Source organism: Euwallacea fornicatus, chromosome 19 (genome assembly GCF_040115645.1).
Source record: "Euwallacea fornicatus isolate EFF26 chromosome 19, ASM4011564v1, whole genome shotgun sequence".
NCBI classification, from domain to species: Eukaryota; Metazoa; Arthropoda; class Insecta; order Coleoptera; family Curculionidae; genus Euwallacea; species Euwallacea fornicatus.
The window spans coordinates 3,351,628-3,369,077 of NC_089559.1; the positions used below are offsets into that span (position 1 = coordinate 3,351,628).

Genomic DNA, 17,450 nt, shown 5'->3' on the forward strand with positions numbered 1-17,450 from the left:
TTTTTGTTTATATTTTTTTCTTTCCCTTTGGGAACAGGACGTATCAGCTTTCAACGTATTTCCAGGCGTATTTGACTTTAAGCTCAAACTTTTCAAAATGTCCTCTTAATTTATTTTGTCCTATGCTTTGCAGCACACAGAAATGAAGCAGAATCTTAATTTAACACCACAAACGCACCAACACTACAAATCTACAATTTCAAATGACTATTTTCAGACATCCTGGCCGGAAAACTCGATGATGTCATCATCCTCCGTAACATGTCCTTGTTCATCTTCTACTGCACAAACCAGGCACTTCGTGCCCATATCAACCCAGCATTCTTCACAATAAATAAAGTGGCATCCCTCATTTTGGCACCCAATATGTTTGCTTAGTTTTCTTGGTTCTGGCTCCTCGCATAACTGGAAAAGTGTTCATTTGAACAGAAATTACATCCTTACGAGTTTTCTTTATACCAAACATTTCCTTCTGGCGACTTTGAAGAATTTTAGCCACGAACACCGCTGAAAGTATGTGGTCATTGCTTGGAAAATGTTGTAGTTCTCTTCCAGCCGTCTTTCTCTGGCTTTTCTCTCCAAATTCTTCTTCATATGTCTATACAGTGTGTTCATTTGAAAACTTACCACCTCTAATATCATAAAAACGGAAATAGATATGAAAGTATTGAGTCAGGAAGTCTTTCAGGATGCGAAGGGAAACATTTTTGATGTTATCTCCGTAAACCTAATAGTCCCCCTTGCCATCCCACTACCTTGCTTGAAAATTTTAATTGGCACCCCCATCGAGTTGCACCTCATAATAAAGGTAATTAAAAGTGTAAAATATCGGTGAATTAAAGAATTCGATTTTTCAAAATGTTTTCGAAAAACCAATATCACGATTTCAATTACATGCATTAAATTTTCGAACCCTCCAGATTTTTTTGTATTTGTTTCTGTTCAACAAGTAAATAAATAAATAAATTTGTTATATGGTGTTCGATTGTGTGGCATTAACATCTCGATTAACATGGTACATTCCATAGAAGAATGGAAATTATTTTAATGTATGATGCGTGCGAAATAACCAATTCTCTCGGCGGACCGTTAGGGTATTCATCGAGAAATATTCTCATAAAAATATTTCTCTTCTCTACGTAAAGCGACTTATAAAAAAAATTATAACGATAGAGTCAGTAACCAATTTAAAATGGAATCAAACGAGAATATTGAATGAGGCTGTCACAATCGAAGTACTCAGGCAATTTGTAACTGAACCAATATCAATTAGAAAAGTCTCGTCTGTCTCGTCAAACTGAAATTTCAATTGGTTCCAGTGCAAAAGTGGCGGAAGTACACAAGTTCCACCCATAAAAAATGCAAATTCATCGGGTACTGGATGAGGATGATCCCGATCGCAGAATTGAGTTTTGTGAAATCACGACAGCATTGATTACCACTATCTCAAATTTTGTGAAAAACATCCTTTTGTCCGATGAGTGGATATTTTAGTTTAATGATTTTGTTAACAACCAGAATTATCGTTTTTGGTGTGAAAACCCTCACGTTCTTCGGGAAAACCATACTCAGCAGCCTCAAAAAGTTACTGTATGGGGTGAAACATTGGGAGGCACTGTTATGGGACCATTATTCATCGATGGTAGTAACCTCGATGGTGAAGTGTGCCTCAGTATGTTACAACACTCAATTAATCATTTTGTAACAGAGACCGTAGCTATGCAAGTAGATCACAACGACAGTGATCTACTCAAGGAAAATGTTTGTGTGTCCAACAAGATGAGACACCGCCACAGTATGTCATACCGGTGCGGCAATGGCTTAATGGTCGATTTCCAGATGGGTGAGTTGGCGCAGTGAGAGGAGCAATTAAATGGCCTCCAAGACCTTCTGATTTAATGCGTCTTGATTTTTTCCTTTCAGGTCGTCCAAAATCAGTTATTTATAAATCAGATCCTGAAGACATAAATGAACTAAAAAATCGTATTGCCGCAGAATGTCGGACCATTACTGAAGACACTTTTCAAAAGATCCGACAGAAATTTGAATTTGTATTTGTGTTTAATACAAAATGGAGATAATTTTTAATATATAGTGACTTAAATGCGACAAAATTATAAATCAAAAACATTATTCCTACACATTTGCTAAGGGTAAGTTGATGTTTCTAGTCCCATTGGCAAATAATATTATACTGATTTTTCCTTCGTTTTTTCGTCATTTTTCGAAAACGTTTTGACAAATCGATTTTTTAATACACCGGTATTTTGTACCCTTAATGTAAGGTGCAACTCAGTGAGAGTGCCATTCAAAATTTTCAAGTGCGGATATCGGGGTGGAAAGGGGTGACTGTTAGGTTCATTTATACAATGTCAGAAGCGTTCCTCCTCGCAACCTGCAAGACTGCTACTCAGTATTTTCATACGTATTTCCGTTTTTACAACATTTGAGGTGGTAAGTTTTCAAATGAATTCCTTGTACCAGGTGTCTCTAAAACGCGCAAAAAAATGCTATCACGATTTCTTGAGGCTAAAATATGATGATCTAACCCAACTTACCTCAGTCCAAAAGTGGACAATTTCGGAGATACAGGGTGTCAAAAGTTGAATTTTGTTTCAATTTTTCATAAATGTTTTTTTTAGCAACCGGTGAATTATCACAATTTTCGGCTAGGGGGGGGTTTTGAGGTGACAAATTGAAATCTGCTTTCATTTTCATTGTAAAATGTAGGGGGCGCCAACCGCGGTACTTTACACATATTTAAAACGAAATAATTCTTTTGCGCCACACTGTATTGTACTTCTAAATAAAATTTCTTATTCTTCAACTTCTTTTACCTAAACAAGGTTTACTTGATAAGAGTTGATTTGAGCAACCGTTTAGGAGATATCTGAATTTAAAAATGTTTAATTATTATTAATTTTGATCAGAATAAGATTAATTATGGCATATCTTTTGGTAGATGAAATTCGTGAAATTCCTGAAAGGCTTCTGATTGTGAGCTGCTGAGGTGTTCTTGTTGATGTTTTTAGTAGATAGTTGCTTTTTTCCGGTGTTTATTTTTTAAATTGCGAGTAGTACTGAAAAATCGTGAAAGAGAATTAGGAAGCACCGGTGAATTGTCAAACAATTTGCGAATTTAATTTTCATCATGGCTGTACAGTATACCAATGAAGAAATGACCGATATGTTATTGGTTTTTGGATATTGCCAAGGAAATGGTTTACAATCTTGCAAAGTATACAGTGAAAGATTTCCGAATTGTCACTTACCAAACCATAAAACTTTCGCGGCAGTTGAAAGTCGTCTGCGTGAAACGAACAGGTTTGCGCCTGTTTCTATTAATTACAATTGCGCACGCACGGTGAGAACTCCAGAAGTTGAGGAAGATATTCTAAATCGGATTGAAGAAAGTCCGAAACTCAGCAGCAGACGATTGGGCTTAAAGCTAGGGGTAAGCAAAGATACTGTTAATAGTGTGACCAGAGAACAACTACTGCACCGATTTCATGTTCAATGGGTACAAGATCTTTTACTCCATGATTGTGAACCACGCCTAGCTTTTTGCCGGTTTATGCAAGAATACAGAAATCAAGATATAAATTTTACACGAAGAATTTTATTCATAGATGAAGCCTGTTTCACGCGAAGTGATAAAACTAATGTGCATAATGAACATGTCTACGCTGAGGAAAATCCTCATGCGACTAAAGTAACCCATAATCAGCATGGGTTTAAGATCAATGTGTGGACAGGAATCATAGATACGTTCATAATTAGTCCTGTCATTTTACCACCTCGACTAAATGGTGGAACACCTGCTAAACGAATTCCAGGCTTATTAGATCCCCTGCCTTTGGAACTTCGCAGAAAAATGTGATTTATACACCACAGTGCTCTTCCACATTTTACGTTAAACGTACATCATTATTTGAACGAACAATATCCAAATAGATGGACAGGTAGAGGCAATGATGCACCCGCAAATTGGCCAGCTCGATTCCCTGACATGACCCCGATTGATTATTTTTTACGGGAAACTTTGCAAACCTTCGTGTATTCTAGGCCAGTAGATACAGAAGATGAATTGAGGAGACGTATTCAAACTGGAATTGACGCTTTGAGAAATGACGATGAAATGCTTCAGAGAGTTCAATTTTTGTATACACGAAAATGGAGGTCGTTATGAACATTTGTTAAAAGCGTTTATTATTAATTAACTATTCGTTGATAGATCTTTTATTGACTGTTTTTACTAAAGAATGAAATTAACAACACATTTACCTCCGGCCATACACGAAATGAACTTTTTAAATCCAGATATCTCACAAACGGTTGCTCAAATCAACTCTTACCAGGTATATCTTTTTTTAGGTAAAAGACGTTTGTAGAATAAGAAATTTTATTTAGAAGTACAATACAATGTGGCTCAAAAGAGTTATTTCGTTTTAAATGTGTGCAAAGTACCGCGGGTGGCGCTCCCTACATTTTACAATGTAAATGAAAGTAGATTTCAATTTGTCACCCCGAAAAAAACCCCTAGCCAAATATTGTGATAATTCACCAGTTGTTAAAAAAAAATATTTATGAAAAACTGAAAAAAAATTAAATTTTTGACACCCTGTATCTCCGAAATCATCCACTTTTGAACTGAGTTAAGTTGGGTTAGATCATCATATTTTAGCCTCAGGAAAGTGTGGTAGCATTTTTTCCGTACTTTTTAGAGACACCCTGTATATTAGCAAGTATAGGAAATTACTGAAAACTGAAGATTACACTAACTGTCTGAGTCCGATCCTTCGCTTCAAAGTACGATTGTACAGAAAAAGCGTCCTGAGTTTTTCTCGACTTCGAAAGAAGTAGGAGCAAATGCACCTGCGCATCCTCTGGGTGTACGTCTGCACCCAGATCATCACATAAATTGCCAAATAAGTTCCAAAGATCTTGAATAAGTAGGATCTTTCCAATTTAGAAGGTCTAGGCAGGCACTGCTCATTGCTACGCTCCATTTTAATGCGCTTCTTCACGTTGAAGCCTCTCACCAAGGATCTCAGCAGAGCTGCTATCATCCCCGTCCCTTCTCAAGCGGAATTACGCAGTGTTCTATCGAGCAAACCACGCACTTACCTTTTACTTGCAGAAATAAATCATGCCGGCCAGTGGTCAAATAGTCAATTTTCGCATGTCTTCGTATGAGATCTAACGCTTCATAGAAGAGACTGTCTAGTAGAATAAACACGCCGGCAGTCAGCATTTCTAGAATCAGCAGAAATGTTTCCTTGAACATGTGTTGTCTCTCGGATTTCAGGGGTTTGAGGCTTAGGGGGTCTACGATTAGGGTGCGTTCAATTTTTTTCAAAGGAAGGAGAGTCGGTTGGCCTGCGGCTTTGCGACGAGCGTCGATTTTTCGAAAATATCTGTGATCATTTAGTTCAGGTTGGTTCAGGTCCTTTCAGGTCGGTTCAGATTAACTCGCAATTTCATACCTTGTGATATAAAAATTATCGAACTCCAAATCTTTTAAATATTTTTCTTCATATTCCTGACTGTTGATCAGGATCCTCAGGAATATAAAGGCTAATAATCTTTTCACCAGATTGAGAATAGTGTTCACAAATGCCTGTTTGGACTTGACTTGCTTTATTATGGCAACAGAAGTGTCTCTGGCATCTCTCAAGTCCCTAATTTGCTTCAATTTCCCTAGAATGATTCGAGAAGTCTTAAAATATACCGACATTCATCACAGTCTTGACCTATCTTGTATTGAAGTTTTACGTCTTTGAAATTTTGAGACAGAAACTTCCGGGAGTGCTGGAGGTACGTGTAGCCCTCTCCCAACCCTGGATCGATGTGCTTTGAAGGGTCGCATCTGAGAATTTATATTAATTGTATGGATTCGTCTGGAGGAACTCAAAGAGACCTTCCATCTCCTCCTAAAGAGTCAACAATGTTGCACACAAAATTCAGCTTCATGGGCCAACAAAGGAGCCAAGCGGCTATCCACGTTACAGTCTCATAGCACTTGTCGTATCCATTCTGGAACATACTCTGGCACTTACTGGTGGCGTTGACCAATTGACCCAAACAACGCTGTTCAATTTTTTTCAAATATTGCTTTTCGTACACTGCAGCCTCTGCTTGAATTCCAGTTTCATTATCCACACTTCTTACGTCCACTTGATCCAGATAATCGTTTTCTTCTTGGATTTTCTTCATTGCAGCTTCGCCCTCGATTTCTCCAGTTATAGGAGCTGAGATATCTCTTATAGCCCTAAGCAGAGGAACAATCTGACGTCGACAATATTGAACTCATGGTCACTTGGTACCACGGTAATTTCCGTGGGAAAAATGATTTCTGGCAGTGACTTTGGAAAATCGAACTAGGTACCTGATGGTATCTTTTACTTCGTTGATTTCAGTCTTGATGCCGAAAATCGCCTCTACAAAGGGTGTAAATATGAGGGTGAATCTGGTTTTTGTCAAGTTGTACTGCAGGGTGGCTGTGCAGGCAAAAACCCTCACTACTTCCCCGCTGTTGCGAGAGACGTTTTGTATGGGGCCGGAAATGACCATGGCAATGACCATGGCCTTAAGGACGCTTCTTCCCACTCGTCCCCCAAAACTCGGGAAAGCCAGCAAAGTAATACATCTCATTTGAGTAGAGGAAGCCAATCCAGTCCTGCATGAATTAGGGCCAGAAAATATACATATTTACAAATTTATATGAAGGGTAACTTCCTTAAGAACCTAGCATGGAAATTACCCTCCTGGTTGAGATCTTCGAATGGGATGTGATGCCTGCTTACCCCAACAGAAGACATACTGCTATTGCTAACCAAAAAGAAACTTCTTCAGTAAAGCTGAGCTCGGTTAACACGTATCTATGGAAAATAATCCCTAGAAAAAGCCCGTAGATAAATCCGAAAATGGCCTTCAGCTTCAAATGCTCATTGGAAGCGGTCAAGAAGAGGTGGTTAAAGAGGGTGAATTTCTTCAGATATTTGAGTAAATCTTCTGGGCTAAAGCGTGACATTTTTTAGTGTCATAAGTTAGTCAAAATTGACGTCAGGAGCGTACGTAAGAAGGTACTCTGCTTCTGCCATTTCTTGATTCAGCTTTGATAGAATTTGACCATGTTTATAACACTCTTATCAGATTATTCAGGTGACGTGGGTATTTTCTCATTATCTGAATAGTACCCCTAGAAGTTTGTACTTGTTCATACGGTGTCAACCTATGTATTAACCTGATTTTTGTTTAATGTCAGGGGGCGCACATACAGAAGCTTCTACGGGCTTAAACTTATTCTTCTACATTCTTCCGTTTTAGCGATACAAAATTTCAAACTTTTCTTATGTCTGAAGTATGTTTGCAGTGTTTGAATGGTGCCAAGATAGTCGTACCTGGCACTCCGGCGTAAACGTATGTAGTAACTCGATTTTTTTATGTCAAATGACGATACACTTAGAAGTTTTTAGTGTTTTTTCTAGATAGTTCAAGTTAGTTCCGGCTATTCTCCTTAATGTTCCCAAATTATATTCGACAATACTATGTAACGAGCAATGCACATTACGTGATTGTACCAAAACGTATTTTCCAAAGTCCCCAATTCAATCCACATTCCTGAATACCAAGAAGTGGACTTATTGACCTGTGACATGTCCAAAACTTTGATAACAGTAGACTTGAGTGGTCCATTGTATGGCTCGTTTATCCAGGAGGTCAAGAAAAATTGTTTTTCATTGGGCGATGAAACTTCCCCACTAACTGAGCGTGCCGGCAATTTGCTGTTCACTTTATAAGCACTTGATCCTATCTCTCGATAAACACTCTCATCTCTCACTTCAGTCCAGCACGAGCTCAATCCGAACATGTTGACCAAACACGTTGTTCATTTCTCAATCATCCTAGTCGCCCTTCTGAGGTGCAACCAGGCTCTACCACTAGGCTCAAATCTCTTCATTTACAACGTGGATCAGACGGTACCAGTTTCTCCATTGAGAAGTGATAGTGATAGCACCAAAATGGTGGAGTTGGAGATTGTCCTGAAAAACAGCAGTGAAAATGGCGAGTTGCTGGTGCAGGATGTCCAGGCTGATTCAACGAAAGGGACTAGAAAAACCCATTGTGTGGGATCTATAGCTTTGATGGCCGTGTGTTTCTAGTAGCGGGCAGTGAATGCGTGCTGAAACCGCGAGAAGTATTATTATTTATTTATAAATGCATATCAGTGATGAGTTTCTGAGATTTTAGGCTGAGAATTAGGTCTGACTTAAGAGAGATGTTCTTTGAGTTTGATCACACTGTATATGTGCCAATTTTTTTACTAAATTATGTGTCACGTTTGTACTCTATGTCAAATAATTCATTTATATAAAATGTTAATGAAAATACAATATTGTAGTATTCGAATGTAATGCTCTTTTCTCTCTGTGCCGTCAAGCTCTGGATAGTATTGAACTCGTCCAGACCCAGATCCAGGAAGCAACAATAAATCACAGCTTTTTAACTCAAACCGCAGCTTAGCTTCTGAGTTTAATCCTGAAGAATCATTGTCATAATATTGTAATCGCCGAAAAGGCATTATGCCAATTTTTCAAAATAATTAGCGCTTTTTGCAGGTTATGACTAGTGAAATAGAATTTATTATATACTAGGAATATTCGAAAACACTCAGGTTATCATGGAAAAAAGAAAAGTCTACTGAACTTTCAATCAAATTGATCTCTTTTCTAAAGCCCCAATAAACCTTTTTAAACGTTGCTATTCTTAATTATGTGTACTCACGGCGCCTCTGTTGATAAATTAGCGCCGGGTGGTTTAAAGGAGCACACTCCATAATTAAAATTTTAAGTGATTGGGAAAAAGCCAGTGGCACTTCAATAAATTTTATCCTTTTTCTATAACAAAACATATTTTAAATTATTTTAGTTGCTGCAGTTCAATATGTCCACGTCGTGCCGCTACTTTTTGTCAACAGTCATTAATTTTAAGTACCAATTAAATCATGAAAATATTTACGTAAAAACCAGATCGGTAACATGCTTCTTAGGCTCATTTATGTTGATTAAAAACAATCTGAAATTCCTTAATAAGCTAATTTACTATTTACCCAAAATATTATAATTATGAGACATATTTTTGGACATTTTTACTAGAGGGTTTTGATAGTAGGAATTAGATAATTACATACTTCAGATAAGTACACAAATACATTAAATTTATATAAAAAAGCATATTTTTTTGTTAATTCGTTCAAATAACTACCCTCGAAGTTTAATCGAAGGAGAGAAACCTACTCAATTGGCCACATGGCCTACAAGTAAATGGCAACGTGTAGCAGGGATATTGCTGGTTGCCTACACTTAAATATAACTACTGCCAGATTCGGCTATGTTTACATTGTTTGAGAGATACCGATAAGGAATATATCGGTATATCAAATGGAGTGCGGCACCTACTTTAATTATTGCGATCAATGCTAAATTTGTTAAGATAAGTTTGTCTGTCCACAATCGGGCACTTCAAAACCCATAAAACCCGCATTCAAATTCCTTTCAATACCACACAAATCCTGTTTTGTATGTGAAAAAGACCTTTGACATGGCTGACCGTTTATCTCTGCACTTTTTGCATGAAATTTTTCGTTTCCTCGACTTGAAACGATCATTAATATTTTGGCTGATGAAATTGTAAAAGAAGTGACATCAACTCGCTCTCTGGCTAATTGACCTGAATCCGCTAATAAGATGACATTTGCTCACTAATTATAATTATTTTAAAACATTAGGAGCTGTGGCTTTAGTTAGTTTTATGTAAATAATTGGTCCAAAGTAGTTCGGAGAGGCATAGGATGCCTGACATGACGATTCCTGATAAAACGACTGAAAAAAAATTTGAGAAATGTCGGTCGATAGCTTAGATTTTACCAAGGAAGGCTCCATAGCTGTCAATAAGACCCACGCTGGTGAAACTTCCAGCAGACCCATCGCATTGGGGCTTTCCAGGCAAATGAATTTGCAACTCCCTACTTTTGATTCCTTTTTCCTGCAGGTTCATCATGCTGAAATCACTAAATTCAATTACAAATCATCCCCAAAGAAACATAAATATTAGTACCGAGTTTTCATAAAATCTTTCAAAGAGGATTCCCTATGTACAAAGCTCCAGAAGTCCACATTGCTTCTTCTGATTGGAATTTCCCTTAGAGCACACTTCTCGTTCTCAAAGAACAATTTATTGACGTAGTAATACACCTCATAGGTGCTTGCATTGAGCGCAATAAACTCGCTTTGCATACTCTTGACGTCATTCTCCATCAAAGAATCAGACGAGAACTGAGAATCCCCCTCAGTTAAGTTGCCTATAATCAAAATCCTGGACTGCTGCAGTGTTTCCAGGCTATTCAGTCTCTCAGAGGTTGATTGAAGCAACGCAACGATATTAGCAGAAAAGGAGGTGCAGAGGAACATCAAAGACACTAAAGTGCAGATGAAGATTATGCGTCCGGAATTACTCTTGGGTTGGGTCTCAGACCCCTCCTGAGAGAGAGATCCGACTTCCATGAGTAGAATATCAATTGGATGGGGTCTAAGATTAAACCTAGGGTTTAAGGAAAGCTTCAAAGAACTCTCATTCCACTCCCAATATACCACTAGATACATGGAAATGAAAATGACCGCCAAAAGCCCAAAACAACAATACCACACAAAAGAGTCGAACGGCAGGGTGAAGAGGTTGCTAATATAGGAATGAGGAGCTGCTCTGAAGATTAACTTTCTCTCCATACAGGCCACGTGGCCGAGAATGCTCAAATGGTCTTCAAATTCTTTGTGTAACGAAGTGGTCAAAGGTGTTCCTGAAATACACAAAAACTCATTAACAAAATGAATTTTGAAGTATTATTGCGCATACCAAGCAAATCAAAACTTTCCATTTGTTTTGCTTGATCAAGTTTTAGTGATTGGGTTGACGTATTCCAACCAAACAGAAGATTGTCCATTAAGACACGATTTAAAGAGGTAATTGATTTACTGATGAGGGTATGCCTGCAAAGATGTGTATAAGTTGAAAAATTAAACAAAATCAGCCAAACTGAAGTAACTAGAAAAGAAATTTTAGAAAATTGTCCAATATTAGCTGTAAATTTAAGTAGATACAGTAAAACCAGAGACGTACTGCATGAATTTTAAACAAATTTAAAGAATTCAAAACCTAGCAATGCGTCCATCTTGTTAACAAGAATGGTATTCAACATAATTAAAAAAGACGTTGTTTTTTTAACTTTAAAAGAATTTGCAGTGGTATCTCAGGCAGATATTTAAAGGAGTTGAAGGAGCATACATAGAGCTAAATAGAGCATACACATGTTTCCAATATAAATGTTTACATATTATAGTATCTAACAGAAAATTAAAAATACAATCCTCATGATAATACACTTACTCATCATTTTCATCATGAAGATATACAACTTCAACATGTGTCTTTTTTAACATCATATCACGGATTGGGAAGCTCGATTCGAGTGCTGATAATCTGCGAGCATTTATGTAGAATATCCTATCTGAAGAATAAATATGAGATTCATTAGACTTCCTAAGGAAGTTTTTGTGCTGATTTGCATTATTTGTATTAATTGATACGCAAAGCAAAAAATAGGAACAAAAATTAAAAACACGGATCTTCATGTTTGTGATAAAAGGAAGGATCATGCACTAACGCTTATAATAAATTTACAATTGAAGCTCTGCAGGGAAGGAAGAAACCCGTAATTACTGACTTATCTGTTCGTTAAAACGGTGCTCATATAATCAATCCTTGAATTATAGGATTGAAATGCATATTCTGTGGGAAACATGTGTTTTTTTACTTAGTTTAGATTTAGATTCCACCACCAAGAAAACCATTGACGCAGTTTTAATACAGGGCGTCCCAGGTAAAATGGTCACCTTGAATATTTTTTCTGTTGTTGGTTAAAAAAACGTTAAAACCCGTTAACTTTGATAGGGAAGGAGACATCATTTAGTGAAAATTTTGTTTCATCCCTTTCCCCTGGAAACTAATCCTTTAAAATTAGAAGAAGAGTTGTGTTATACCTCGTTTGAAAGATAATTTTTGTTCCTTACATGGGCAAGCCTTTCTTTTTTATTTTTGTGCGTCGATCTTCTAGAAATTAAATAAAAACCAAATAATATATTTTTAATGACTTTTGTTAATTTCATTTATTTTATCGTAAGAAATGTTGAAAGTGACTTCCATTAATTTCCATTTACATCTACAGCTGATCCTCAAAACGTTGGCGCACATCGCCTAACATTTCTAGCATTACTGACCACACTCTAACGATTCGAGCACTCCTCGAGGGAATCAGATTGTGCGTCATCGATTTTAGTCTTCAAATGTCCCCCCCATAAGAAAAAATCTAGGGGACTAAGGTCGGGGTATTTTGCAGGCCACGCCACTGTAACTCTTCTGCTAATGTATTTTTCTGAAAATTCCTTATCTAGACATTGTCCGACAACAGCAGTATGAAGGCGCTCCATTCTATTCAAAAATTAATTCTTGTTCTAAGAGGTGGCGATCTTGTTCAAATATTTCAGCTATCCTGGGAGATATGGCATCTTGTAAAAGTTATAAATAGTTTTTTGCATTCAAGTTTCCAAAAACTAAAAACGGTCCAACAACGTGATCACCCAAAATCCCTGTTCAAACGATCAATCTTCGAAGTTGTTGAGTATTAGTTTTTGAAATGAAATGAGAATTGACGTCGCTCCTGTAACGACAGTTATGTCTATTAACTTCACCATTAAATAGAATGAAGATTAATCAAAAAATGTTGTATTATTCAAGAAACGCCTGTATAAATATAATATGTTATTAAAGGATTCACAAAATTCTAACCAACGGTCAAAATCATCCTTATTTAATAGCTGTACTAGTTTTATCACACAAGGGTGGAATTTTACTTCTTTTAAAATTCTATGAGTAGCACTTTTTGAAACGCCAGATTCCTCATCAATTTTTCATACAGTCGTTCTGTTGTCCATTTGAATGTGTTCCAGAATCGCAATTCGAAATTCATCATCTCTTATTGGACCGTCAACTTTGTGTTTTTTTATTTTGAACGGTATCATCCTCATTAAAATTAATTAGCAACTTATATACATAAGGGTGGCATACCATTTTGTCAAGATAATTTAAAATGTAGATACGAGCTACCGCTCGTGCGGAATTAATGTTTTTGTAATACAAACTCACAACTCGTATTGTCTCTTGAAACGTGTAAACCATTTTAATCAAATTAAAAATTTAACGAACTGTAAAGTAATGTCGTGCCACGACATACTAAAAGCACTAAGTGCAAAGGAAAATATCAATAAAATGTTGCTTCAAAAAAATTAGAGTTTATCAATTTTAAATGGAATGTTAAAAATGTCATTGTTATCAACAGATTTGGCACGTCGAGACGTTTTTAGTTTAACTATGCACTTTCAGTATTTATTACAACAACATGCATGGTTAAAATCGGGTTATTTGGTTTTTGTGTAGTTTTTGCAAGACCGACGTACAAAAATAAAAAATAAAAGTTCGACCATGTAGAAAATAAAATTACCTTTCAAACGAGGTATAACTCAACGACTTTTCAAGTCTGGACATTTCAAAGGGGAGGTCTCCAGGGGGAGACGGATGAAATCTCGAAAACAACTTTTTTACCAAAAGATGTCTCCCTCCCTATCAAAATTGACATATTTCGCTGATTTTTTCTTTAACAAGCAACTGAAAGGATATTCAACGTGGACACTTTTCTCTAGGACAACCTTTATGAATATTGAAAGGTTTTGGGTTGATAAATCCTTTAGTAGAGACGCACTACGCCACTGGTTTTCATGTGATAAATGTTATCAAGACCCTTAAAGACCATATACGATGGGGAAAACCATTGGCATGACGGACGTTAATATTTTGGAAATTGCAGTATCTTCAACGATTTTGGTACGAGGTACGATTTCAAACTATACAAATTTGTATACTAATTTGTCCAATTTTATGCTAGAACTGAGAAAGAATGTTTGCTAGTTCTTTCAATCACGCAGGTATACGGAAATCTACGAAATTCTATCTAAATACGAAATTTCCATAGCTCAAAATAATCGTTTATGCCATTTTAATCGAACTTTAATGATGAAGAGAAGCATTTGTTTAGGTTATAAAGCATTACGAAATCGGGCAAACTAAGTTATCTCATCCTGGAGATTGTTGTTTTCAACGAAGCTGGATAAAATCGTATTAATTTTCATTTTGTGGCTAACAGAATGGGATGGAATTGTACTCAAACGCGATTCTCAGGAATCTTATCTACTTTGTTCGACTCATACTTCAATGGCAAACTTCACAATTTTATTCTTCATTTGTAAAGTACACTGAAACAATATGTTGAGCATAAACTTCTAAAATGAAAAGCACTACAGAGGCCGCCAATCCTGCCGCCAAAATCACCGCCGGTGCGTAGCAATCTACAATCCCAACGCTGACGAAATTCGACCCCTTCGAATGGCAGGGAGGTTTCTTTGTGTAAATCAACTCAGTTTCCCTTTGTTGAACGCCATTTTCTTGCAAAAGTCGTAAACTAATTTCTCAATGTTGCCAACTATCCTCGAAATTTCAACCCTTACCCAACTTTCAGGTGCTCTTTATACGAAGAGTTCTTTTGTATTGCCAGCCATGGGTCGATCACCTGCAGATACTGAATTTCCTGCAGGCCGCACTTTTCATCTTCCTTGAAAGTTTCTCCTGTAGAAATGAAACTTTATTACCCTTAAAACGTGAAATTTGACAATTATTTACCCACTAATTTGTAGCCAACTCCAGTCTCCACATGGAATGCAAAAAGACCTTGTCTCATTCTGTGTATTCCCTCCTCAATTGGGAGGAAATTGGCAGGTTTCCCTGGAGGAGAAACCTTTTTCTCGTAAATTGCCTTTCTGGTGGGTTCACTGGCAGTCTTATCGGAACAAAGAAAGAGATAAACGGATGAAAGCTTTTACCCCCCTTAAAGTTTTATTTTTGGTTCATATTTCCAAATTGTGTTACACCCGTCCTGTATAGTACATTCCTGTGTTTATTATACCTATTTAAATTTATAGCAAATAATTAGCAATTTTCCAATTTTTTTTTGCAATTTCTTTGGTTTGTCTGATTTTGGCCAATTCTTATTATTTGAAAATTGTAATATATACGCCTCTGTCTTTTTACTGCCCTGAAATTTATTTCCCATCATTCATAATTCTCTCTTTTATAATATTTTCAAATATTTCTGTACGCCCCTGACTCGAGCCAGAAGCCTCAATTCTTTTAATAATTCAGAACTCAAACTAATTTTCTAGACACAATAACCAAAGGCGGGGAATACCTATTGTGGTTTTCAGAAATCGTAAAAAAAATCTCTGATTGCACTAACTGAATAGAATGTAGATTTCCTAAAATGCATGTTACTGTTCTAGAAATTCTGGATCAGAGGCAAAACAAGTCCTTTTCAAATCGCAAAAATTTTAGTATTTCAATGTATGGAGTAACTGTTTTTAGAACAGGTTTTAATGCCAACGTTCATGGTTTTCCCAGTATAGTCAATGATTATTGTATTCAAACTTACCGTAAAATAAAAATGGTTAAAAACCGTATCATCAACACCAACCTCAATTCTGGAATTGAGCAAATCTTCCAGTGTCTTGATGCTGTTGGAAGAGGTTTGCAACAAAGCAACGATAATTGCCGAATATGAGACATACATGAACATTAGCGAAATAAACAGGCAAAGAGTAACAATCCTTCCAGGAGAACTGAAATTGTACCATTTGAGATAACCCATTTTCATTAAAAAAGGTTCATTTGATATAAAACCTATGAGGTAAAGCCGCAGCACTTTGCTGACACAGTGCCCCTAAAGTGATGAAAATTACGTCTCTAAGTGATCCACTCAGCTCCGTTTGATTCAAATGATAAAACTGATTTTTCATGTTCTCCCACTTCATCACCAAGAACAACATTAAGGCCATTATGAGCATTAATAGTGCGGTGGAAAACCAAACTTTGATGTCCAAAGGAAGGGTGTACACGTTATTCACATAGGAAAGTTTTGGTTGTCGGAAAATGAATTTAGATCTTGTAGGGGATATCATGGCAATATAATCGATGAGGTCAATGCGATCTCTAGTGAAAAATAGTGCAGTTCCTGGAAGAAAATCATGAATGGCCTGAAGAGATCTGGGATTTAGAAGTCACCTCCAATATCAGCTTCCTTTTTGGTAAGTTGCCCCATCATCCCGCTCCACTCAGAGTGATTGTTTTTATACCCCCAAGTATTGACCACTGTCCAATTTAGCGTTATATCATATATTGAAGCTAGCGAATGTACGACAGGATAATTAGCTTTGGTTATGCTATCAATGTGCTTGTACCTTGAAGGAAATTTTTACGTGTTTGATAACCGTTTTTGAGTTCTTACCTTTTATCGGTAAGATGATTTAAAGAGTCGTTATTCGTGATCACAATACAGGCATTTAAAGTCACATGTAACTGCCTCCTGCTTCGCAGCAAAACGTCGTTTCTAAACGGGTTAAAACTATCATCAAGGGTCAGGTTAAAGTAATGCTTCTCCAGGGTTGAAGACTTGAGATGCTTCTTGAAAATCTTTGCATATTTTTCCTGCTTGTCCCAAATTAGGTTGAAATCGCTCTCGACTAAGAGAGGTAAGCTTGCTAGCAATATTTCGGATTCTGAATCCAGATTTGCTTTATACAAAATCCACTTGAAGGGGGACGAATATAAGTGATAGTTCTTTGCCTAAAACAGCACAAATTATGTTGTGCGAAGATTTAGCATTATTGTTTAAGACTTGTAAAAGGACTTCGATGGATTGCAGGCATTGGAAATCAATCAAAAACACTGTATGTTCTGCAGGAAGTGCTAAGGCAGCTTTGATGAACGTTTGAGGGCTTCTTATCCACGCGTGAGGAAAGCCAGTTTTCCACAAATATTTAGCAGTATAAACTGCCTCTGCAGAACATCGTTAATAATTACTGAAAAATCAAATTGACCAATAAAAAAAGATAATTTCCATGAAACCATACGACTGAGCAGCGGTCAAAAAATGTTTATGGAAATTTTCTTCCAAATCTTTTATTAGCCTAATTTACCATATCTATTGCATCCAAAATGCAGTATCTGATTAAATCCTCTGAAAAACTTTAACACATTCATATACTGGGTTGAGTAGGCCAGTGATTGATTGATCATAAAAATGATCAGAAGTAGCCGCATGTTACGAACGAAAAGAAGTAAATTATGACGTTTGGTTATTCATATCAAAGTAATATTCGTGACTTTATCAATTTCGGGTTTCTATGTTTACTTACGGAAAAGTAATTTTTGTTCCCTATCGGATAAACTGT

General features: G+C 36.7%; 1 protein-coding gene across 1 annotated transcript; it reads right to left on the bottom strand.

Annotated features, from left to right (window-relative positions):
- Positions 1–110: 110 nt before the first annotated feature.
- Positions 111–17,041, bottom strand: snky (sneaky). Its single transcript, XM_066293769.1, has 22 exons — positions 16,895–17,041; positions 16,505–16,842; positions 16,282–16,457; positions 15,901–16,231; positions 15,653–15,839; positions 14,848–15,004; positions 14,676–14,793; positions 14,423–14,629; positions 11,446–11,598; positions 10,915–11,048; positions 10,120–10,858; positions 9,930–10,063; positions 9,807–9,884; positions 6,807–7,035; positions 6,389–6,679; positions 5,921–6,271; positions 5,754–5,869; positions 5,487–5,700; positions 5,128–5,417; positions 4,783–5,077; positions 460–598; positions 111–405 (listed from the first exon to the last, which is right to left on the bottom strand). The coding sequence occupies exons 3-22, from the start codon at positions 16,319–16,321 to the stop codon at positions 214–216; spliced, it is 4,395 nt and encodes a 1,464-aa protein (XP_066149866.1). The 5' UTR covers positions 16,322–16,457; positions 16,505–16,842; positions 16,895–17,041; the 3' UTR covers positions 111–213.
- Positions 17,042–17,450: the final 409 nt, after the last annotated feature.

Excerpts from the sequence above, each read along its gene's own strand:
- snky (XM_066293769.1), bottom strand. The coding sequence starts at position 16,321 with ATGATGGGGCAACTTACCAAAAAGGAAGCTGATATTGGAG. Across the intron at positions 7,036-9,806 it reads CAATTATTTACATAAAACTA|AAATGTCACGCTTTAGCCCA; the intron begins ACTAAAGCCACA and ends TATGACACTAAA. Across the intron at positions 5,701-5,753 it reads AAAACTTCAATACAAGATAG|GGAAATTGAAGCAAATTAGG; the intron begins GTCAAGACTGTG and ends GAATCATTCTAG.